The sequence below is a fragment of the Papio anubis genome, unplaced genomic scaffold (assembly GCF_008728515.1).
Source record: "Papio anubis isolate 15944 unplaced genomic scaffold, Panubis1.0 scaffold203, whole genome shotgun sequence".
Classification (NCBI taxonomy): domain Eukaryota; kingdom Metazoa; phylum Chordata; class Mammalia; order Primates; family Cercopithecidae; genus Papio; species Papio anubis.
In genome coordinates this window covers 96658-123163 of record NW_022162055.1, presented here as the reverse complement: position 1 = coordinate 123163, position 26506 = coordinate 96658, and the positions used below count along the sequence as shown (strand labels likewise).

Sequence of the window (26506 nt, the reverse complement as noted above, 5' to 3'; positions counted from 1 at the left end):
TGAAGAAATGCGTTTGTTCATTATTTCAATTTAGCCATTCCACAATGTATATGTATTTCAAAACAACATGTTATACTCAGTAAATACATACAACTTATTTTGTCAAATAAAACATACTTAAATACAGTAAAAATTATAGTCTTCACGTTAAATAAACTGATAATGTAGAGTGATTGCAGTACGTATGCAAAGGGTAAAGACATGGAAGAGAAATTTTGAAGACAGAATTTACAGAATTTGTCAATTAAAAAAATATGGGGTTAAAAAAAAGAGGAAAGGTGAAGATTCCTTAAAGAGCTAAAGGTAGATCTACCATTTAGTCCATCAATCCCACTTCTGGGTATCTACCCAGAGGAAAAGAAGTCATATACCAAAAAAGATCTCTGCACGTGCATGTTTATAACAGCACAATTCACAATTTCAAAAATATAGAACCAGCCCAAATGCCCATCAATCAACAAGTGGATAAAGAAATTGTGGTGTCTGTGTGTGTGTATATATATACACACCATGGAATACTACTCAGCCATAAAAAGGAATGAAATAATGACATTTACAGCAACCTGAATGGAATTGGAGACCATTATTTTAAGTGAAGTAACTCAGGAATGGAAAACCAAACATTATATGTTTTCACTTGTAAGTGGGAGCTGAGCTATGAGGAAGCAAAAGCATAATAATAATACAATGGACTTTGAGGACTTAGGGGAAAGGGCAGGAGGGGGCTGAGGGATAAAAGACTACACATTGGGTATAGCAAACACTGCTGAGATGATGGGTGCATCAAAATCTCAGAAATAACCACTAAAGAACTTATTCATGTAACCAAACACCACGTGTTCCCCTCAAAACCTATTGAAATGAAAAAAAAATTAAAAAAAAAAAAAAAAAAAAAAAACCAAGAAAGAGGAAAGAGTTAAGCATGAGGTCTGTATGCCTAAGTTGTTGGTAGTATCATTGATAAGGAATAGGAAAGTAAAACAGAGGAGCTATTTTCCAGACACTTCTGCTTCTGGCTCTGTCTAGACACTCTACACTAAACTAAAATCAGATTAATATGTTCCCTGATGGCCAAAAAAAAAAAAGGTAAAAAAAAATCAAACAGCATCAGAAAGACAACAAAGACAACAAAGGCAACTTGAGAATCTAAGATCTCTGAGAAAAGAGAAATGCACTAAGATGAGTCCTGTATTTTGTTGCATCTTCTCTCCCATGTTCTTCACCCCCATACATCTGCCAGTTTGCAATACAGTGCTTGCAGAGCAAATGGCCAACAGTAGCTCAGAGTTTACAGCTGTCTTCCTGGACTGGAGAAACAATATGGGTGATGGTGCTATGAAGGCTGCTTGGGTTTGTGAGACCAAGATCCCAGAGAAAAGCAAACCACAGAGATATGAGCACAACATTCCACAGGCAGTTCCCACTGAAGGCATTTTCTGATGCCTAATTTGCCTATGTGTTGAGATTGGGGCAGAAAAAAAATCAAGTAGAAAGTGGGCACTAAGAGATTTGGAACTAAGTAGATACGTTAGCAGTCTCATAGTGCGGAAGGGACAAATGTTAGAGGTCAAGGCTGGTCCCCTTTGTGCCTACTTACAGTAACAGCCTCTCCTGTTATAGCAGTAACCACCATCTGATGCCTAATAGCATAGGTTAGTTTTATAGATTTTTATGCTTTATATAAATGGAATCATACTTGTGTACAAAAAATAAGAATGAAGGAACATTATAAAAAACTCCAGGCTTTCAGATGAGATCTTTGAAGGTCTCTGCCCTAGAAATAACGGCAAAGTGGAAAGAGATCAGTCTAAAACCCAACACTGTCTAGATCAAAGGTCCACAATTTTTCTTGGGCAATATATAATATTCATCAAAAAATTAAAGGCTACCAGACAACAGTACTAAATGACGATCTGGAGATTATGCTTCTTCAGCAATGAATTGAAAACTCAGACCCCCCAAAAAAACAGTAAGAACAAAGAAGTTTGAGAAATATGAATAAAACATTTAGCAATATCTATCTATATAGGTATCTATATTTCTATATATATATCTGATCAGCCAGAGTTTCCATAATTTTTCATTGACAATGCTTACACACAAAAAATCCATATAAAATGTATAAACAAAAATGATAAAATACATATTGTTATTAGGTACACACGGTACATTTACCAAAATAGACTGTCTCCTGAGCCATAAAACAAAACTAATACATGTTAAGGGGGGAAATCATGTATTATATATTCTTGACACTGTAGAATTAAGATAAAAATCAACTCCAAGAAGATAATTAGATAACTAAATACAGAAAATCAGCAGAATATTCTAAATACTCATGAGTAAAGAAAGAAATCATGGTAAAAAAAATACAAAATATTTTGAATTAAGTGCTAATAAAATATGGCACATCCAATTTTGTAGAATGCAGCTAAAACAGGAAGTAGATGAAAATTCAAAACGTTTTTGAAGTAGAATTTTAAAAGTGTGGTCTATTTAAAACTTTACTAAAGTTCTGTATTATAGCCACAATTGGAAAATTATATATAAATTATACCATTTAAATAACATTAAAATCACCAGAAATAAATGTGATGAATGGCACACAAGCCATCTTTTCAAGCAACTATAAAATATTATGAGAGAAATTTAAGATGAACTAAATGAAATATGGAACATTCCTAAAAAGATGCATTATTATAAAGATAGTAATTCCCCACATGGACCTACAGTTTCAATGCAACCCTATGCACATTTCAAGAGATATTTTTGTGCAAATTGACAAGATTTTTAAAATGCACGTAGAAATGCAAAGTGCTTAAAAATACAAAGGCAATCTACAAACTGGAGAACTACATTATTGGTTATCTAATAAGATCGAGTTCTTAAGAGAGTGTCATGTTAATGCATTTCTCAGTCCGTTCTCACACTGCTATAAAGAAATACCTGAGTCTAGGTAAAAAAATAAAAATAAAAATAAATAGGTTTAATTGGCTCACAGTTCTGCAGGCTGTACAAGAAGCATAGTGGCTTCTGCTTCTGGGAAGCTCCCAGAAAGCTGTCAATCATGGCAGAAGGCAAAGGGGGAGTGGGGCATCTCACATTGGGAGAGCAGGAGCAAGAGAGAGTGAGGCGGGATGTGCTGCACAGTTTTAAATAACCAGATCTCATGAGAACTCAAACACTATCACAAGAAGAGCACCAAGGGGATAGTTCTAAACTATTCATAAAAACTCCACCTGCATGATCAAACCACCTCCTACCAGGCCCCACCTTCAACATTGAGGACTACAATTTGACATGAGATTTAGTGGGGACACAGATCCAAACCATATCAGTGCATAACAAATGAACCAAGGGAACAAAATAGTCCAGAGGCCAATTCACGTGTATGGCATTACCTGATTTACATCAAAGATGCAAATCCAATGCAGTGGGGGAATAAATGGTGCTCTAAATAAATGGTGCTAGATCAACTGGGCATACATACAGAAAAAAGAATTTATGCTCAGAATGGAGAAAAAATATCTTAAACAATTTCCAAAAATAATTGTCCGTAGATTATAGATGGTAACTAAGAAGTCTGAGGTAAGCACCCAGGATCAGTTACAGATTAATGTGAATGGGTAGAAGCTCAATGGCAAAGAATTAAAAAATTAATAAATGGGTTGATAGGGAAGAGAGCACACAAGGTCTACATTTTACAAGAGTTTGACTTTTGAAGGGAATTACAGAGTAGCTATTGGAAACGAAGCATATTTGAGACAGCATGGGAAGAACCAAGACTGGGTAGAAGTTGGAGGTAAAGAGGAGGAGATTGATTTGATGGAGAACAGGTAAATGTCTCTAAGACCTTTACTGCAAGAGAGAATGAAAGGAGATTGTTGATTCTGAATTACTCTCATATACAAAAAGAGCAGCATTCCTGTTAATTATATGCAAATGATGTCCTTTGTGGTAGGTAACATTATTAATTTGTTACAGGTGGTTTGAACCTTTTGTCATGCAGTGGCTAGATGAAAACGAAGATGTGTCGATGGAATTCCTTCATGGAGCATTGGGAAGAGACAAAAAAGATGGAGTGAGTTTAAATTACCTTCAGAATGTTCATTGCCATGCTTCAGTCACATTGCTTACTTTTAACCTAATGGGAATTATTAGATTCATCGTTATTAATTGTTTCCATTCCCCAATGACCAAAATTAATGCAAAACACAATTTCAATGGTCTGGTCAGAACCCTAGAAACTTGCCTAAATTTATTTTTAAAAAAAAAATCAGTCACCCATTTTTCCCAAGTTTTTCTTTAATTCTTACATTAATCTGAATCTACAGGTTCCCTAAGCTTGTACAAAACATCTTTGTTGTCCTGGAACTTTTCCAGGATTTCTAGATTAGGAGCAGACATCCTCCCAGTTCCTCTGCAGCAGCTCCCAAAATCTTGAGCCACAATCGACTTGCTAAGCTAATCTATTGCCTGTGGGGAAAATGAAATACAAAAGAACCAGTACCTCAATTCTGCAGTGGAAAAACCAATTAGCAGCAGCTTGCCCCGTGATATTAGTTCCACCACACTTTCTGGCAAAGGAAATTAATGATTTTAAAGTGCGTAGGCATTTTATTACTGGGAAATGTAGATATATGATGCGGGAGATTCAGTTGTTGATGGGAAATAATGAAGAATTTCCCATTCCCCCTCTAATGCACTATTTGGGATGGCTTCACCTCCTCTCCTCACAGTTCCAGCAGACATCTGAGCATGCCCTCTTTTCTTGCTCCGTGGTTGATGTGTTTGCTCAGCTGAATCAGAGCTTTGAGATTATTAAGAAACTGGAATGCCCTAATCCTGAAGCGTTATCTCACTTAATGAGAAGATTTGCAAAGGTAGGTTAAATAAAATGAGTCTTCTTTTTTTCTGGGTCTGTGGCGATCTGAAAAAATGCTATTGTTTTGTGGTGTTAGTCTTCTCTGACACCCATACCCCAATTTATTTGTAATTCTCTACTAGTAAGTTCAGTTATTTCCAAGATTCCCATCTGATTTCCTGCACTTCCTATTTCTTTAATATGGATTTATCATCTTAAAAACCCATTTATTGTTCACATCGATGACTTAGCTACTTATAATCGAAGAAATTACCATAGATTTCCAAATTACTCACATTTCAAATGTGGTGTTTTCTAGCTGAAAGTAAGCCTTGGCAATTGCATATTCATTAATTAACTAACCTCCTACTTTTAAAATATTAAATAACAGCCAAAAATCATTTATTTAAACCATTCTTAGAGATGACACTCTTAGTCCTCTTGGATGATACTAATTTCCCAATATAGTGAAATCTATAGGAGAGTAATTCTAAAAATTCTCTAAGTGTTTTCTTGATGAGCAGCTGTGTTTGGGTGAATGCCAAGAAAAGAATGAAACTGGGTCATTAGGAATAGTGTTTGAAAAAGTATGTCACGTACTATTCTTGGAATTCTGTAGGATTTAGGGGAAGCAGGATCATATGAGAATTTAAAAATCCCAGGGTAAATATATTTAGGTTAATATATTTAGTAACATATTATAATTGTACCTGATATTAGAAAAGTAACTAGAATTCACCCTCAGAGTAGTCAGGCAGGTAGGTTATGTAAGTTGGGAGACACGAGTGCACGGTAACAGGGTAGAAGGAATGCTGAATTGAGATTTCTAGACCCGGAGCTCCAGCCACCCCTTGGTAGCTCTGACCTTTCTTCAGCTGTAATACTGAACTTACCCACAATAAGCCTGCTGGGGTATAACCAAATGTACTGAATGGAAGTGTAAAAAGGTGGGAGGTCACAAGGAAGGTCTTAGAATCACACTCAGGAAAACACATTCTCTGAGGCAAGAAGAAAAGAATCAGTTCCATGTATTACTGAGGAGATGTGTGCTTTTATTGGTGCAATAAAAAAAATCAATTAAGTAAAACATTTTTAATCCATGGAAATTCAATAATATCCAATTGTCAACAGGAAATAATAACGATGAGAAGCATTTTCTGGAAAAGAAGAAATTAGTAATTTGCATTGAAAAAGAAATTCTCTTTTATTAGAATGATTTGAAAATCTCTTGCAAGCATTTTTCTTTAACTCTTGCAGTGACTTACTATACAGAATAATAAATAAAAAGCAAAATCAATTAAACATAAAAATAAGTAAAATCAGTCAAATCCATTTTATCATTGTCAGCCTTTCTTTTTTCTTTTTTTCCTTTTTTTTTTTTTTTTTTTTTTGAGATAGAGTCTCGCTCTGTCACTGGAGTACAGTGGCACAATCTCGGCTCACTGCAACCTTCACCTCCCAGGTTCAAGTGATTCTCCTGCCTCAGCCTCCCAAGAGTAGCTGGGATTATAGGTGTTCGCCACCATACCCGGCTAAGTTTTTCCATTTTTGGTGGAGAAGGGGTTTCTCCATGTTGGCCAGGCTGGTCCCAAACTCATTATCTGCCTTTCTATCTATAACTTGTATTTTATATAACAAAACAGATAAAAAATGGTTTGTGTTTACTGTAATTAGCCATTTCACAAGAACTGCAAACTATTGGAATTTGTTTTTATTTCCAGATGTGACTGACTAATTCGTCTTGAAAACTCTACCCTTCTAAGTATTGGAATCCTTATATCAAAATATTCTAAAATCTCATTACCTTTATGGGATTTATATTGATTTAAACAGTCTCCTGGAGATAAGACATATTAATTGTATCTGTAGAGATTTTAAAAATTTTGCATTTTAAAATGGGATTTAAAGGGACAATTTATTCTTACTAAACAGGATATAAGACTGAAAAAGGTACCAAACAAAATGCTTCAAATTTCATGTCAAGAACATTCAGAAGCTATGATGAGTGATAAAATGGGTACATGAGTAGTCAATATTCCTATGACTATACTACTGCTCTTGACAAGTATGGGTAATTTAATTTTAAAAATAGATATGAAGTAATGTTATTTTTAATATTGCTTAAAAACAAACAAACAAATATTAAGTCCTGGGTATGAGTCTGGCTGTTTGCCAGGTGTGAGATACTGTGGTAAATGACGCACACATATTTCTATTCCTTGTTCTCTGGGAACATAATTATAATTTTTAAAAATAATAATGATAATTCATTGAGCATTATTATATGCTAATCACTTTATATATTTTCATATTCTTCACAACCATCTAATTAAATGGGTGCTATTATTTTCCCTCATTTCCATCCATGATGAAACACTAAAAATGTTTAAATAATTGAAATGATATGGATAGAATCCTTTCAACCACTAAACTATACTCCCTTCTCATTCTGGTGTGATCAGAACTAAGTTAGAAATTTGGAGAATAGAATCTCACTATTTGTTTTTTACCCTTAAGGTCAAACCCAGGCATTTATGGTGGCAGAAATGGGAGACCCCATCTTACGTTGGATGTGTTAAAATGCATTACATAAATCAGTGAAGTCACATTTCTAATGTTGCTGAACCAATAGCCAGTTTTCTTGTCTTCCTTGTGTTGTTCTAATACTGCATTGTTCCATGCATAAAATGTGAATGAAAAGATGGGTTTTGAACCACACTTCTTATCTTACTGATCATAACAGCAATGCACTAGATGGAATAACTGGAAGTGTTGGCAGGATATTTAGCCCACTCCTAATAGGGTGGCATTAGCTCAGAAAAACACAATGCCTTTGTCTGAGTAAATTGATGGCCATCCTACTCAATACTCCACCAGTAGCTGTGTGTCAAATCAGAACTGATCATAGCTGAAAGATATTTTAGTCACCCTGTCTGATCCTTTAAATGCAGCAGAATCACTCTCTGTACTGCCACACTCCCATTAGAATTTCATGTTATTTAATCTGGAACTTTTTGAATAGCAGCTCTTTATAGGTATCCATAAAAGAACCCTCTACTCCTCATGACTGTTTCTTTAGAACAAGATGCAGCAGCCCCTGCTAGGCTGTTTGTTCCCTCCCTCTGCACTGTACTCTCTTCTGAAGACCAGTAGTTCCCCAAAGATAAAATCATGACCGAAGCTCACACACCCAGAAGTCCTGTGTTCCAGGCCTTGCCAGGTGCCCCTTCCATCACAGCTCCTCTCTGAAGACTTACCTCCACCCTGTCATGCATTCGTTAAGATAGTGCTTCTCAAACTTTGTATGCATTGGAATTACCTTAGACTTGTTAAAACCCAGACAGATGGGGACCACCTCTAGCATTTCTGACTCAGTAATTTGGGATAGGACCAGATAATCTGCATGTCCAACAAGTTGCCAGGTGATGCTTATAATGCTACTGATTCCAGAACTACATTCTGAGAACCAATGAGTTAAGCATGTCATAAGCAACAGCTTATTAGTATTAAAGAGCTATTGTGTGGTAGTGGTTTACTTAGCTGAATAAATTAGAATGAAATTGAAGTTGCCCACAAAATGTACATTGCACGCTCTCGTTCAAGTGACATCGTACATTAGTAAAGATGGGAGTTATTATAGCAGTGTACTTGCAACTCTTACAGGCACATAGCTTTAAGCTATATTCTTTTTTTTTTTGAGACAGTCTCGCTCTGTCACCTAGGCTGGATATATTCTATATGACTGTGCACTTTTTCTTACCTGCAGCCCATCCTGGCTTGCTAACGATTGGTGTTTGTAGGCTAGTACATGTGACATCCCAGGATCCCTTGTCTCTAAGCATAAATTCAAGAGACTAGGGTTTTTCTATGAAGTATACTCAAGCTGTAGGCCGTAGGGCATACTTCAAGAATGATTGTAAAGAATATCCAGCTTCCTCTTTCTTCTTTAGAAAACAATAAAAAACAAAAAACAAAACCCAGGCTGTTCAGCAAGTCACCCGGCAGCTGTAGGATGTAGAGGAAGCAAAATCATAAGAATTTAAAAATCTCACATGGCACTAAGTTGTAGAGGATTTTCACATAGCCCAAACTTTACCTTAAGTAAGTTACAATGTCTGAGTTACAACGATTGCCTAAAGTCAGGTTTATGGTTTGTGTTTATATGTTGTTGTGTATGCAATACAATATAATGATTCTTCAAGTTTATGATGCCATCAAGAAGCTGTAGACTGAGAGTAGTGTTCATATGTACAAACGAATAAGTATTTCATAGGTAAGTCCAAAGTAATTCAACGTTATGTCTAAAGTAAAATTTGAAGAGACACATTTGGAAGATAATTCAGTCTGATCAACCATCTGTTTATCAGGATTTATTGGTCTGCTGCTTGATAACATTTTATATTTTTCAAGGTCAACTTTGTATTTGAGTTGATGCATATTATCACGTTACTGTGTACTTCAACACACTATTGATTTTCTGTCTGTGTGTTATCTCTTATTTCAGGATTTCATTGTGATTTTAAAAGTGTGTAAGCAAGCTTATAATCAATTTAGCAAATTCAGGTTTATAAATTAAACATTCTTCTTCAGCTTAACTCTTTGGAGTGTCTCCCTCAGTTGATTTTGAGCCACTAAGAAAATTCAGATATATGTTGTACAAATAAGAAAATGAAAGCTTTTTAGTCTTTACTTTGCTATCAAAAGAGATGACATTTCTACTGCTATTTGCCTTACCTCTTCTAAGAAAATCATATCTACATTCGGCTTATAATTTAATCTGTGTATAAAAAAGCAGTAGAGTGCAAACTCATTCATGCATCTTTAAGTAATTGAAATAAAATTTAATTAACGTAGTTTATTTTCCTCTGTTTTGCATAATTAATGAACGCAGAGGGCATTCTTAGGCTCAGAAACAGTTATTAGAGAGAGAAAAAAATGTAGAACTAAGATGAAAAAGGCAGCAAGAAGGTCACTTAGGATTAAACTTTACAGTGTATTTGTAAACTACATACTTACCTGGGTCAAGTTCACAATGTTTTCTTTCTCAGACTATCAACAAAGTGCTGCTCCAGTATGCTGCGATTGTATCAAGTGATTTCAGTTCCTATTGTGATAAGGAAAATGTGGTAAGTAAAAATGTCTCTACTCTCAAGTATCTCTCAGCTGAGATTTACTTCTTCAAAGTATGAGTAAGCAAGAGAAATTGTTGGCTTTCAGTTTTCATAGAGGATAATAAGAAATAAGGATCTTAAGAAGTTGACAACTTCTCCAGGGTTCTTGAACCGGTTTTAATACAGGATTTACAGGAAGGTTGAGAGTGTCTCAGTGCCAGCCAACTTGTGGTTTTCCATGTAATAAGGAACAAGACTAGAATAAATAATTGAAAATTCACGTACTCATAAAATACTGAAGCTGGGAAAAACAAGAGACTTAAAAATTAGATGAGTATTGGCACCAACTAGTTTCATGTTGGCACTAATACTAAAATAAGTGTAATTTAGTCTTTCAGTTTTCAAATAAATTGCAAAGGTTAATATATGCAACAATGCTGATTTCTATTCTGAATCATTAAAATAGCTTTTTTAGATGATTGAGAAAATGTTTATAAAATTCAAACTAGTATTGAAACTTAATAAAAGGCATAAAGAAAAGCAAGATAAAGGTATTTGACATATAGTCAGATTTATTTTATGATGGAAGGTGAAAGCTTTCTTATCAATCCGTAATATTAGGAGAAATACAATGGCAGCATTGTAAACATTTTGAAAAACAGTAGCTCTGAAAAAAAAAGTGTTTAAAAAATGAGTATAGGGTTTTTTTTTAAAAAAAAAAAAAAAGAAAAAGAAAAACCAGTTTTTCCCCCTCAAAAAATCAGTTTCGCTATCAGGTGAATCTAAATTATTCTAAAGAAAGCTACTAGTTTTCTCCCTGAAACCTCATTGACCTCTTGCTGACAGCTCATTAAGATAAGTCAGTCCTAATGGTTCTTAAGAATTCTATAAGATGCTTCTTTTCCTTAAATTAATATGCTGCCCAGCAATTTTATTAGAACTTTTTGACAACTCAAACAATGATTTCTAATTGCTCTTGATTATTCTCAAAAGGCAAGATATTTATTTATTGAAAGTATGTTATTTCTGATTAAAAGATAATACATGTCTAAAGTGTTACATTGAAAATGCAAACAGTATCTGATAATTTCACAAGAGGATCTTGTTTATATTAGGACAGCCAAATTGAAGATTTTGAAAGGTGGCCGTGAACTCCTAAGGCTAATTCCTGCCATTCAGAAAGGCAAATTAGTTTTTAAAAGCCCCTGCAGAGTTCCACGTTATGTATTAACATTCTATATTTTACATTGAATAAACACTGAGATAAAAATCATAACCCAGTGTTTATTATATTATTCTATGTACCCTTTCTGTAGGTTTTATACTTTTAAAAATTAAATCTTTATAAAAAGAACCAAACGCCCTCCAAATATTACAACAAAGGAACTTCCTTTTCCTTCCCTCGGTGCTTTTCCTCCATAATTACTAATATCTTGACCAGCCTTATACACTATTGCTTAAATGCCAAATATCATTTTAGCTTTTATAAAAGAATATCACTTGGTTACTTGGCTTATGTTTTCATTCAAGGCAAATTGAAGTGCTTTTGTACATTTCCATGAGCATATATAGTTACTATTACAGATACTTATTTATAATTATTTCAATATAAGATTTCAATATCAAGACCACTGAAACTTGTACATCTTTCAGTATATCTATGGTAATGTAAATTTCATCTGCAAATTGAGCTAGAAGCATCTAAAGATAGACATCATTTAAGATATGAGCATAATATAGGCCAGGTTTGGAAGCTCACACCCGTAATTCCAGCATTTTGGGAGGCCGAGGTGGGCAGATCACCTGAGGTCAGGAGTTCAAGACCAGCGTGGCCAACATGGTGAAACCTTGTCTCTACTAAAAATACAAAATTAACCAGGCATGGTTGAGTGCATCTGTAATCCAAGCTACTTGGGAGGCTGAGGCAGGAGAATTGCTTGAACGCGGGAGATGGAGGTTGCAGTGAGCCAAGATTGTGCCATTGCACTCCAGCCTGGCCAAAAAAGAGCGAAACTCTGTCTCAAAAACAAACAAACAAAAAAGATATGGCCATAACATTTGAGTTCTCAGGGTTTAGAATTAAAGACCAGAGTTAAATAAAATATCCATGTCAGAATAATTTGTTTTCTGTTGTAACATTTTAAATTTGAAATGGGTCAAAATATTTTTATTCATTTTATTTCACATTCCAAAATATAGCAAGACATCACAATCTAAATTAGAATTACTTTTATTTTGAATAATTTAAAAAATTTTTTAAACTCAGAAATACTTCGACCATGTAGAAATATTCCTAGTCTGAAAGACACTAACTTTCATATTCACTATGTTTCAGTTTCCTGACTTTGTTCCAGATTGAGATATAATTAAAGGTATTATTATATTTTTAGGGAAAAAAATCAAGATATGAAAATAGGAAGATACAAATTACTTTAACATAGGTTGTTTTATCTTACTAAACTCCTCAAAAAGTAATATCCTTGAATTAGGGTAATGTTTCCTTTGCTGTCAGTTTCTTTTTTTCATTTACTATGAAGTTGTTCTTTTTTTCATTTACAATGAAGTTGTTGAAAGTAAAAACTTTCATGATTAAATTTAAGGTGAATTTGTGTAATCTGTTCCCAGGAGCAGTTTGATGAATTGATTCAGTAAAATTGAACTTTGAATATTTCAAGGTCAGGGAAATGTTAATGAAAAGGGAGAGTCTCGTATTTATTTTTGTCTCCCTCTGGATAACTGCATCTCTTTTTTTTCTCTGTAGTCTAACTTGGGGTCAATAGCGATCCATGTCAAGTGAGCCAAACTGTCCATGTTCATTTGGTTCTCAGTAGCTCTTTTTAATCAGAAATCATCATAGTAAGAAGAGTTGGCGCTGGCCTTTCTTTATAAAGCTGGTACTAGGGTCCTGTTATATGTGACAGTAAAGATTAGCTTGAATGTTAATATCAAATAATCTAAGAAGAGTCTATCAAGCTAACTTAGACCTATGGGAAACCAGGTGATAGTAACCCCTCACCCATGTAGTCTTACTGCTTCTCATTATAAGTCATTGTTTTACTTTGACCTTGGATTTCTCCCTGATGTGATTGCCCAGATTCACACCAAATCTTCCCATTCTGCAATTAAAAATAAGTGCCAATGACCCTACCTCCTAGTGAAAAGATAGGCTATTCGCTTAGTTTGTAGACTTGGGTCAAGATGCTGAATCCTCTGAAAATGTGGCCCTACTCACTATGGAAAGGACTAAGCCCAGATCAAGTAGTACTCAATCATGGCTATGGATCAGAATCATTTGTGGAACATTTTGATTCAGCTAATTAAAACAGAATCTTTGGGGGATACATCTCAGATATCTGTGTTAAAAAATAAAGTTTTTAAGTGACTGGAATCAAGGAAACAGAAAGGAATTTTTAAATTGTTTGCATAAATCAAAGTGATGATGTGGTCACTTTAAGAGTCAAGTAGAAAGTTTTTCAAAGGTCATTAATGTGGCTAAAGTAATAACAAAATCTTTCCACTGATAAGAGCTAACACCTCTCTGACATCCCGTGAGTCCTTTGCATGACTCTGGTTATTGGCTTATTTCCCAGCAACTTGGAAGATACATCCATTTTCCTTCCTTTGTCTGTTTATCTTTCTGTGTCTGTTTTCCTCTGATATACTGGCTCTTAGGAATCAATATACAGCAAAGATTAAATGATTCTGTAACTAATTATGAATTGTTTTCTAATTGTGGATTAATTTTAACTATTCTAAGTTCACATCTAGACCTGTCACAAAGCTTTACATCTTTGTTACTGTTATATTTCTGGATCCTTGGAAACAAGTAGAGAAACATTTTCTTTTTTTTTTTTTTTTTTTTGAGACGGAGTCTCACTGTGTCTCCCAGGCTGGAGTGCAGTGGCACGATCTCGGCTCACTGCAAGCTCCGCCCCCCGGGTTCTTAAGCCTGTATTTATTATATGTACACCACTGGGCAGTAGTTTGTGAGTAAGAAAAGCAGAAAGAGACACAGCAGCATGTACAATGTATTTAAGGTTGGCCGGTGAGAGTGAAAACCAAGTCAAATGTAAAGCAATATAAAACAAATGCCAAGTGAGAGATAAGATAAAATCCAGGAAAAAAGAACACTCTAACCTAAATGATGGATATGAGTCAAATAAGCAAAGAGGAAAATGAGAAGAGAAACACGGGTTAAAGCCAGAGGCAAAAGGCTTTGAATACTAGCATGTGGTCTTTATCTGCAGCCAGAAAATATATTTAAGTTTATTTTTTATATGTTTTTGCATATAAAAGAATCCCATGGTATTTTGTTTTCTAAAACAGTAAAATAATAGAAGAATTTAAGCTAACCTTTTTCTAAAAGTAAATGTCTAAAAGCAAAAAATGTGCTTACTTTCTAAGTATGAAATGTTACAATGTTAAAGATAAAAGAAACTTTAGCAGCAAAGTTTTGCTCCAACGGTTTATTGTCTGAGTATGTTATTAAATTTCATTCCCCAATGTGGCATTATATTTTTCCATTTCCCTTCTTAACTGTTACAAACTATAATGTCGAAATGGCAGAATTATTATATACATCAAATATACTAGGAAGCCAAGATAGCTATTTGTAACCACCTGTTAAGTTAAACTCATTCAACAATTTTATATAAAATCATTGCTCATAATATTCTTTTTTTCTATATTTAAAGCCCTGTATCTTGATGAACAATATTCAACAATTGCGGGTCCAGCTGGAAAAAATGTTTGAATCCATGGGAGGGAAAGAGGTGGGTATCTTTTTCTCCTACGTTTGCTAAAATCTTACTTAGAGATTATTAGCAGCGTATCTCTTGCTATGAAAGAGTCTTAAGTTTTAACATGGCTAACTAAGAACAGGAGTTGATAATAATCTAAAATGTCATTAGCAACTAAACTGATTATTATCCACAACAGAATACTTTAGTACACACATTAGAAGTATGAGTGGGAGGCAGAAGATAGTAGCCTTTGGTCTTATGTGTGTGCGCATGTGTGCTGGTATGTGCAGTCATATATACACGCATATATATTTGTATGCTAATGATTTGTAAAGTTCCATAAATTGTGTTTTTCACTGTCTTGTACAATGTCAGTTTGATATCAATGTTCTGAAATATGCTTTGTGGTGCTATTTGTTTTTGATGTACTGGTAGTTTAGTTTATTTTTTTTTTTGAGAGGAGTCTCGCTCTGTCGCCCAGGCTAGAGTGCAGTGGCACAGTCTCGGCTCACTGCAAGCTCTGCCTCCTGGGTTCACGCCATTCTCCTGCCTCAGCCTCCTGAGTAGCTGGGACTACAGGCGCCCACCACCAGGCCCGGCTAATTTTTTTGTATTTTTAGTAGAGACGGGGTTTCACCATGTTAGCCAGGATGGTCTCCATCTCCTGACCTCGTGATCCACCCACCTCGGCCTCCCAAAGTGCTGGGATTACAGGCGTGACCCGCTGCGCCCAGCCGGTAGTTTATTTTTCACATCGAGAAAGTTGTCAAAAATGTGTTGTGTGCTGTGTCTGTAATGTGTCGTGTCTTTGTCTAACATCTTTGACTTGCAATTCCATGAGCAGAAGAAGGAAGGAGAAAGATTCTTTTATGAGGTTTGTGATAGTAAGCATCTTTTCCCTTACCTGGCTGTTTCCTCCAACCTTCACTCCATACCTAAAGATCATTGCATTTTCTACTTATTCTCATTTGCTTGTTTGGAACAGACAGAGAGTGAAATACTAGCTATGCACCTGCATCTTCCTGCCTGCCACAGTCTTCTCTTTCATAAACTGACCTAAGCATTCAGGGATTGAGGACTGGAGAAGGTGCTGAGAGGGAGGGTCACGAAGCAGGGTTTCTCCCCATGCCCTCATTCCCCTTGAAACAATCTCAAGGGCAGCTATGTCAAGAATATGTAGATAGATATTTCTGTTTAAGATTCCTTTACATTGTTCCTTCCTGTGGGAAAGTTTCTGAGATGTGCGTAATGCTAAGATGCATTTCAAAGTAAATATCCCTTTTATTTCTAAATTTATGTGGCTACAAATGTTTCTTTTAAGATTTTCTTCTTCCCATGTGATTTTGCTTTTAACCTCAAGGAGATGTTTTTACACTTCCCCAATGTCTATTTCTTTTTCAGTATTTTGAAAAATGAACTTGCTATTTAGCATTCTACAATGGAGAAACACTAGAATACATGTGCGATGATGCAAAACTTTAAAAAAATGAACCTTTATGAGCTGTGCCTTCGTTGCAATCTCAGTTTTATTTGTATAAAATAAGGCCTCATTCCTTAAAGTATGCTAATGCTTTATGTAAAGTTTGAGGCCATTGATCTTATTTTGAAATTATTCTGCTGAATTAGGTGAGCACAACCAATTAAGGAACATAACATGAGATTTCCTTTTCAATTTTACTGATGTTTTATATTCAGACTTGAAGTCCACTTAGCATTTAGAAAAATGATGAAGAAATTATTGATTTCATCTGGGAAATATTATCTCCTTTCTGTAAATTTTAAAGCCCACAAATCATTTAAGAATAAAGTTCTATTTAAAATGTCATATTTCCATAAATTTCTCCTTATGCTACTTATGCTATTTCATTACTATTCTGTGTTTGAACTCTAATGTGAGTAACATATTGCTGAACTGAATTTAATCAGACAAATCAGACCTGTACTTAAAGGAAACTGTATGGGCCAAGTCCCTTGCTCATTAAAAATGTTATAAAGTGGCTTCTTCACCAGTCAAAACTGAATTCCTTATTTCAGATAGAATTGCTGGTTTGAAATATACAGGTTTCACACTATATATTTTATTTCAAATATATGACTAAACCATATAACTCCTCCTCTTATTGAAGAAAATGATGAATACAAATACTGAACTTGGTGCCTTCTCCCTTTAAAACTCTTGCAATGTCTATTTGATAAAGTCCTCAGACACAATTTAAGAAGAAAACGTAATTAAATCAGTGAAATAAAATGAATGCCTAGATTCTAACAATGTAATCTGCTCCTTTGTTTTTCTAAATATTTTTTTCATTTATTTCCTTCCTTTCTCTACCCTTTTCGGTGATTTTCTATTTCTCCTGTTTTCTTTTTCTCCTGTGCATAGATCTTTTCTCTTATTCTCTTCCATTTTCAGCTCAAAGTTTTAGGTAGGGCCAGTCAGAGTTGGCACAGAGATTGATGAAATGTCAGGAGGAAGCAAGACTTGCATTCAAGTCTGAGTGCATCATGTGTCCTCCCAGAAAACAGAAGCTTAATTGATACAGAATTATGATAGAGTTTCTGATTACTCTGGGGTCTCTAGGCAACATAATTTCAAAATAATAAGCAGAGTTCTTCCAATATTGTTGTATAAACATAGCAGTATCTAAATGGTTTCCTTAACTTAGGACTTTTATAAAGATGAAAAAGGATTTGATTGAAAATTACAGCGTTCACCCTTTGATATGAGAAAATTACAGAATTCACCCTTTCATATGCAACATGTGATACAGACATGTTCAGGGGCCTTTAAAAGTTATACAATGTGTTCCAATTCAAATTCCCATTTTTTCCTTGCAGTGGAACTGGTTGTAAAACCTTTGACTGGTATTGTAACCAGTTCCACTGTAAATAAGGGAAATATTCCAGGCTAGACCTTATTCTTCTTTTAAGAGTTTCTTTTTATTTTATCCCGCACCATCTGTGCTGAGATACGTACTTCTTGCTATATAAATTAAATAGCAAATAATTGCTTGTGCACTTGCTCAAAATAGTTTTCAATGCTATGTGTTTATTAGTTGGCTTCTAACAACAGCATTGCTTTCCTCTAATATTATACCACCTGCAAAGTGCTGGCTGCTTACAGGCATGACCGTGTGCTGCTGCAGCTCCCTGCTGCTTTAACCTGATAACCGTGTAGTTGAGGCAGCTGTTTTTTCTTCACAGAATCAGCCTCTTTTCCCTCTGGAAATAAAAAGTGTTTAAAACCCTTCTTCAGTGGAAAAATCCATTCTCTGTATGGAGTTCAAATGGAAGCATTGCTTTAACACCATGATGATCTTGGGATTATGTTTTTGACAATGGTTCCTAAAACAGTCACTTAAGCAATCTTTGTTAGACAGTTGCATGCACAATATCCTATGGGCCATGTCAGCACATTTACTTTCTAATGCCCTATTTAGGGGGAAAAAAGTCAAAAGAGAAAAGCAAACCACTAATTTTCTTCTCCTATAAAAGTGATTTTCCAACATACTTCTCTGCATACAAATCAGGGGCATGTTTTGGCATAACATCTCTGATTCCTCTAGAGAATATAAAAAAACAAATCTCACAAATCATGAAGAAAAACTAACCTTTAGGACTAGAGTACAGAGTCTGTTTCTTTAAAAGCACCTCAGGGGATTTTTTCTGTGGATACAGTTTTGGGAATCACTATACTAAAACAAATAAAATAGCCAGCCCATGTTATAGATGTATTAGAGCTACAAGTTAATTTATACTACAATCCCCGTACAATATTACCTGTCCCTTTTTGACACAATAACAACAAAATGATTATCAGGGTGCCATGTAATAATTTTCATTCATTGGTGAGTGATTACTTTGGGTTACATTATGTTAATAGCTTAATTATTTCATGAATATAATTTATTATCTATCAATTGCAAATAATTATTTAGCTTGTATTCATTTTGTAATAAAAACACATTGCTGAAGCCCGTGAAAAGGATTTATCATTAATTTGCAATCTAATATATACAGGTATATTTAAAAAATCCAAAATTTAATTTCTTTTCAGGAAGTTTTAAGATATGGATTTTGAAACTCTAAAGAACTTGTATTATGATAATTGATTTAGAAGATGCATTTATCCTTCACAATATTTTATTGGTGCAGTCATTTTAAATGGTAGAATCCACAGTTATCCATCAGACCGCTAACTGTTGATGTTACTTCAAATTGTAGTTAGCTATTATTAATATATTTAGGGGAAAAGAAGGGTTCGTTTGTTCAGCTAAATTATTTTAATCTGTTGACCACAGGCAGCTCAATTAGGTAAAATGATAATGCTATTTTTATTGTTATGACTCAAAAAAGGATTGACTTTTCTGTGTCATATGCATGGTAGTAAAATTTCCCATGAGAGTAACTTCACATAAGTCCAGGCAGAATGAAACCAAGGAATCTGGACCCTAATCCCATTATTCTAAATATATGTATCTTTTAATGATCAACTAAATTATTCTTTTATTTCAGAGATGTATATCTATGTCGCTTTTAATTTTTAATGAGCAATTTGATGTGTCAACTAGAAATTGCATCTGACTGCCCAAAAGTGTGTGTATGTAGCTCATTGAAATTCATTGTAATACCTATTAGCCACATGGACTCAGTCATTAGCTAAGCAACCCTAGAACAGGAAGGAAAAACATTAATCTTCATCATTTTTCACTTGCCACTATCCTCTCAACTTTATATGTGCTGAGGCAACAGGAGATGAAAGATCAGTTTTAAAGGAAATAATACTCCATGACAGTAGTTCTTCTTGAACTTCAGCAGGCATCAGAACTACCTGATGAGTTTATGAAAACGCACGTCACTGAACTCTACCCCCAGTGTATTGATTCAGTGTATTTGGGGCAGGGCCAGGTGATTTGCGTTTCTAAGGAATCTCTGGGTGATGCTGATGCTACTGGTCTGGGGACCATGCTTTGAGAATTGCTGCTCTATGCTTTTTGAAAAGGAATAAGGCCAGGTGTGGTAGCTCATGCCTGTAATCCCAGCACTTTGGGAGGCCAAAGTGGGTGGATCACCTGAGGTCAAGAGTTCGAGATCAGCCTAACATGGCAAAAACCTGTTTCTACTAAAAATACCAAAAATTAACCAGGCATGGTGGCGGGCACCCGTAATCTCAGCTATAGCGGCCAAATTTTACGTTCAGGTTTCTAATCTGTCTCACCTTTTCTTAATATAGAGATATAGGTTACTAGTTAATACATTAATAAGAATTAATCTGCCTGTAATCCCAGCACTTTGGGAGGCCGAGACGGGCGGATCACGAGGTCAGGAGATCGAGACCATCCTGGCTAACACGGTGAAACCCCGTCTCTACTAAAAATACAAGAAAATTAGCCGGGCGAGGTGGTGGGCGCCTGTAGTCCCAGCTACTTGGGAGGCTGAGGCAGGAGAATGGCGTGAACCCGGGGGGGCGGAGCTTGCAGTGAGCCGAGATCGCGCCACTGCACTCCAGCCTGGGGCACAGAGCAAGACTCCGTCTCAAAAAAAAAAAAAAAGGAATTAATCTATTCTTCTCATATTTTCAGGAATTACAAAATATAGAATAAAGTAAAAAGTAAATTATCAAGTATATATTAGCTAATAAAATAGACCATTTCAAATTGTCACATATCTTTCTTTCAGTTCTAAAACTGTTTTCTAAAGCAATTTGAAAAGTTCTTCTTATTTCGTTAGAATATCCATTGTTGCCTACTTGTATGTATTTTATCTTCAGGTGGGCAGAAGTTGGGGTACAAAATAAAAAGATTTTTTAATGCCTAGGGCCCCAAGGAGATTACAAGGTGTAGGAGATTTGGTGAAACAATAATTAGACTAGAGATGCCTTTTAGCACTTACTGAAGGATATTCAGAAGCCAGCTGTTCCACGTCTTTCCACACCACCGTAAGCGTCTCTTCCCCTTGGGGCTGACTGCTGTATGAAGAAACGATGTGAGCACACTGAATATGGTGACAGAATTTACTCCTTCACTAATTCATTCAACAAATATTTATTTGCTGAGCACTTGTTATGAGCTGTAAATTTTACTAGGAACTGGAGATACATTAATTACTAAGATGCAGACCCCACCATCAAAGAACTTGGAAGTTTTTAGGGGAATCAGAGCAATTAAAGAGATAAGGTTTGTGAGAGAAAAACAAGAACGCTTCCTAAACGTGAACATATCCTTCAGATGAAAGTTTTAATTGTTACAACTTATCCTACAACAATTCAGAAATAAACTCAAACCTCGCCTGTTGTTGTGTAAATAGAGGTAAAAAGGGAAATGTAATTTGGCTGAAGTCAGTAAAAGCAACCAGTGATAGCTTCATAGCACCAGATAATAAGGAGAATTGAATGTTTGAAGTGCTGGCCTTTCTGGTTTCTTTCTCCTCCTAACCATCTCTGCCATCTCTGCAATTAGATTTAATAAATTGAACTTAATGGAAAATTAAGAGAATGAGAAGGGCCAATAAAGCAAATTATATTGAAGTGATTTAATAAATATGTTTAGTAATTTAGTACTACTACCACATAAAGTTTAGCTAACTGCTAAATTTGTGAGATTAAGAAAAGGCGCTACCGAGGAGGTTGAAAGGTTTTGTGGTTGACGAGCCATGTCAAAATGAAATGCAGACCCAGGCAGGTGATGCTTGTTAACCTCATTTCCCAGAGCATTTGAGAGAGCTCACAGGGTTACTCATATACTGCCAAGTCTCTTTTTAAACTCACCTCTCTCTGAACCTTAAGAAACTTAAAGAGAAAGGATACATGCCACAGCAAGGAGAGAGAGGAAGACAGTTTCACTCTAACTGCCGTCTTCTATAATAAATCTATTTCATTATCTTGTTGTGATCACCTTCAGTTGCTCGTGCCTGTCCTAACAAACCATAAATCAATGCCGTTACTGGTAAAATTTAACTTCTTTAACCCAGTCAATTCTCTTTTTGCCCTGCTTAGCAGAATAGTCCTCAGGCACCCTGAGATAAGGGCTCACAGAGAACACTCTGTCCCTAGCACTTGCTGGTCAACCAGTCCTGAATTCGGTTGACCAGGTGGACTATATTCACATCGCTGAGCAGTGGTTTGTAACACATGTGAGAATGTGAAGCAACAGCCAAATGGGTCAGACAGAGTAGGACAGGGGAAAAGGGCAGAACACAATTCTAAACATAAACTGTCCCATTGATTCTATTCGTAACTTATCCCTACTCAGTCCATTTTCACAATTAGCCAATGGATGCAACATATAAACCCTAAGTTCCTTTTGCATTGTTATAAAACAGGGATTCCTGTTTTTTAATGAACATTTTCAGAAGAGAATTTCTTCAGAGGAAATAGCTTCTAAGAATGCTGCTCTTCAGTCCCCATGTGACTCTGAAAGCATAACGCATTATCTGTACCTTGGTTTTAAAGATAATATATTATGCGTTATCTGGAAAAACGAGGAATTTGAACTATATGATTTCAGAAATTCTTTTTTTTTCTCAATTTCTGTCACTATAATGACAATCCACATGTTAGCAATCCATGAAACAGAGGAATAGTGTATGTGTTGTAGGTGAGAAGAGAAAAAAATGTTTAAGAGAAAAGAATGTCCCATGACTCATCTAAAGCTTGAAGGTGTAATTTAAAAAAGAAACAGTTCATAGAAACAGAAAAAAGTCAAAATTCCTTATATTCACTAACTCAAAACTATATTGAGTGAATTATAAAACGTAAGGCAATCTCTTTTTTTTTTCTTTTAGTTGTCTAGACTGAAGAACCTCATTTAACATATCTCAAAGACATTTTGTTGATTTGAAGCACAGTGACACTTGGATTTACTGCGTACTCTCTTTAATTAGGATGGGAGACAGCTATTGATGTTCAACTTTTTGAAACCCAGAAGTTAGAAACATGAGTTTATACAACTGATACCTCTAGCATAATATTCATGCAAATCTGAATAGGATAAAGAAAATGCCATAGTCCGTCTGAAAATTGTCATGTAAGTTTGTGGAGTTTCTCCTTAAGAGGCATTTTAAAATGAAACAAAAAACAGGGTAGTATGGTTAGAGCTGGGCACATTTGTTTCCAGTAGAGAGGACCATGTATTCTTTTATTTCTGACAACAAACCACAGTATTCATGATGACACCACAGGCTTATGAAGTGAATTAGGGCATTTCCAGGAAAGTACGCTACTTTTAGATTCACTAGGGAATTTTTGCTGAATTCTCAGTCATATATTTTAAGTTGAAGTAGACCTTATAAGATGAAAAGATTCTGGTCAAGTTGAAGATTTGAAGGAAAATGATCTTTTAAAAAGAAAAAAAAACAAAAAACAAAAAGAGCAAGAGCCCAGATAAGATTGTGAGAAGTTGCTTGAAGCAATTCCCTTATGGAAAGCCAGCTTGAAGGATGATAAGCAAGTGTCATGATCATATTTGGGTTTATTACACCAGTTAGGAGGACGAAGTGGGGAAACAGGAAGTAAGAACACAATATGTAGATGATTACAGTGGGCTGGAGGAGAAAAATTCAGAATCTGGAAGTGAAGAGGGCAAGACAGGTGGATAAAACATTTCAGAGATAATCACCAATCATATCTGGTATCCAAGTAAATATGGAAATAAGAAAACAGAAGTCAAAGATGACTTTCACATTTCTGCCTTAAACAATTGTAGGCCATTAACCAAATCAGAGGAAATAAGAAGATAAATAAATTAAGAATGGTAATAAGTTGTGCTTTGATATGCTACAATTGAAGTATGTATGGGCCATCAAAGTGGACGTTTACTAGGTACTTGGAAATATAGACATGATTCTCAGGCATGCTGTGAAGAATGTTGATAATAGATTTGGGGTCCTTAGCATATGGGTGATAGTTGAAACCATGGGCATGAATTTAATTGCTCAAGGGAAGTATAGAGTAAAAAGAAAAGAAGATTGAAAAAGGAGAATTGAAGGACATTAATATTTAAGAGGTAGACAGAGGAGGAAAGTTAACAGAAGACACAGACAAATCACAGGCAGTTTGAGAAGCAGGGAAGGACCTTGGGAAACAGAGCAAACAACAGAATGAAAGAACGCTAAGAAAAATAAGGTCCCTGAAATTAAGAAATCGTTAGTGACCATATGGAAACATGTCAGTGGCATATCCATAGCAGAAGCAAACCACATTACAGAGAACTAATAAATGTTTAGGAGAAAAGGATGTGGAGTCAACAAGTTTGACAGTGTTGTAAACGGTTTGAAGGTAAAAAGAAGGAAGGATATTGGCTAGATGTCAATGAGAATGTAGTTCCAAATAAGTTTGGCTTCTCTTTCATTGTCTATTGTTTATTTTAACATAAATGTTACCTAAGCGTATTTATAGGATAGGGTAATAAAATTAATGGTAGAGGGAATGAAAAGGGAAAGAGATAATTGATGGAACAAAATCCAAAACAAGGAACGAAGAGTGCAAGTTAAACAGCATTTTTCTTGGAAATAAGGCTTTTTCATGGAACTAGAGGTGAAATTTTTTTTTATTAATGTTTTAATGCAAAAATATCGGAGAGTATGAAACCCAACAGACAAAGGATTAAATTTTGGCCCCTGGGGAGATGGCCAGGAAGTTACCTTCCTTCCTGATTTGCACTTCCTTACAGAAAATAACAGACTGCTAACACTGATGAGCTGAACACAGGAAAGACAGCTGAGTAGCCTGTAGGAAATGAAGGAAATGAGATAGTAATAAAGACTGTGGAGAAGAAATAGAATTCACACTAAAGATCCTTAATTTGTTCCATGCAAAGTCTATTTTTCAAGAGTTTGTATTGAGCTATCTAAAGAGTTTAAATGACTTTGCAACCCATTGGTTGTAACTCTAGCAAGAGCTTGAGGGTCAGTTTAACAATTGCTGCTGTAAGAGAATATATAACATGTATTTTCTTTAGATCTCTAGGGAAAGAATCTGTTCTGGAAAACAAACAAACAAACATGCAGTGTAGGTATGGTAACCATTCTTCTGAACCAAACAAATAGCAGGGAAACACCTGACATGGTCTGGCAATGAGAGAGAGATTTGAAATCAGGATTAACTTGATAACTCTAGACTATATGGTTTCTAAGGAATAAAAGACTTCAGGGGCAAAATATCCTATTCATAGTTAATGCAAGGTATCAGTCCAAGGAGATGAAGATGATATGGGACTGCTTCTGTGAGGGAATCTTTTATGCTTTTGTCTATCCTCACTTCCTTCCTCAACATGTGGTAAATGCCCATGCATGCAGGACACTGGGACAGACACCCAGGACAGAAAGGTATGAATGAGTTCTATGGAAGAGGTAGATGTGTAAGAGAACATTTAGAGAGAACACTGCATATATAGTTATAGTAAAAAGCATAGTCAGTTTAGAAGCTAGATCTACTAACTGCCTAGGGCAAGCTACACTTGGGCAAAAATTTTCAAAAGGAGGTAGTAAATGAATTATCTTTTAAAGAAAAAGGAAAAGCAAACCTTAAGGAAAATAACTTAAAAGATGTCTTTACTGGTCAGGTGTGGTGGCTCACACCTGTAATCCCAGAACTTTGGGAGGCCAAGGCGGGTGGATCACCCGAGGTCAGAAGTTCAAGACCAGCCTGACCAACATGCTGAAACCCCGTCTCTACTAAAAATACAAAAAAATTAGCCGGGCATGGTGAGAGGCACCTGTAATCCCAGCTACTCGGGAAGCTGAGGCAGGAGAATTGCTTGAAACCAGGAGGTGGAGGTTGCAGTGAGCCAAGATCGGGTCACTGTACTCCAGCCTGGGCAGCAGAGCAAGACTCCATCTCAATTAACAACAACAACAAAAGTATTGTCTACTAGCTGTCTCTCCCAGACAAGTTATATTTATTACCATAGCTCAATGGTATAAAATACCTCAATGGTATAAAACTCAGTTAATACCTATGTGGGATTATAGTTTTTCTGATTATCTGAACCATACATATTTTGGCAGCCTAGATTTTGGAATTTTCAAGCCTTTCATAGAGTGGGGAATTAAATCTGTCTTAAAAACTTCATTTTAAATTCAGAATTTGACTCAAAATCCTTAAATTTTCATTGTGTATATTCCTCTTTACATAGAAACTTTATTTATTTAGCCAGCCAGCCAATAAAGTTGTTCATATACACATGCTAATTGAGTTTCTACTTCAGAATGAATTAAACTGTGACTTATGAATGTTCGAAATTTTTCTGTTCTTTCCCTCTTTATTTTTGCTTTTAACAATAACTCTAAATAACGATACAAAAAGATTCAAGATAATTTTGATGTTATGCTACTTACATAACTAGGATAAGGTTTAAACCTTTGAAAAAATAGATTGCCTTTTACCTTTACAAAGTACCCAATATTTTTAAAAATATGCTACTGATAATTTAGGCAATGAGCTCTCAACTCCCAATCTATTATTTCTTAAAATTCTACAAAATTTGTAGGAGTAAGAAAAACGTCCTCAATTTGGACACATGAGGTAATGCAGAAGAACCCAAGAACTGGTAGTTTTACTACCTAAAGAGATTGTTTTATTATTAGATGAGTATGATATTTATGTCCATTATGCTCATTATTGAAAAAGATCTGCAATTTACAAACGCCATGTACATCAGCCTCAAAATTGCTTTGCCTGTTTTAATGGTGTGATATAGATTACATAAACGTTAAATAGTTAACTGAAACTGAAACTTTTCCTTTTGTGGGAGGGACTGGTTACATGACAGAGACATTCCGTCTGCACCTACTTA

At 35.4% G+C, this 26506-nt stretch overlaps 1 protein-coding gene across 1 annotated transcript in view; it reads left to right on the top strand.

Annotated features, from left to right (window-relative positions):
* Positions 1 to 26506, top strand: part of LOC101012257 (protein unc-13 homolog C) — a 75331-nt gene that overhangs the window by 5103 nt on the left and 43722 nt on the right. The window contains exons 3-6 of the mRNA XM_031661615.1: positions 3985 to 4081; positions 4740 to 4883; positions 9913 to 9990; positions 14670 to 14747. Coding sequence (XP_031517475.1) covers positions 3985 to 4081; positions 4740 to 4883; positions 9913 to 9990; positions 14670 to 14747 — 397 coding nt within the window. The remainder of the gene's footprint in view (positions 1 to 3984; positions 4082 to 4739; positions 4884 to 9912; positions 9991 to 14669; positions 14748 to 26506) is intronic.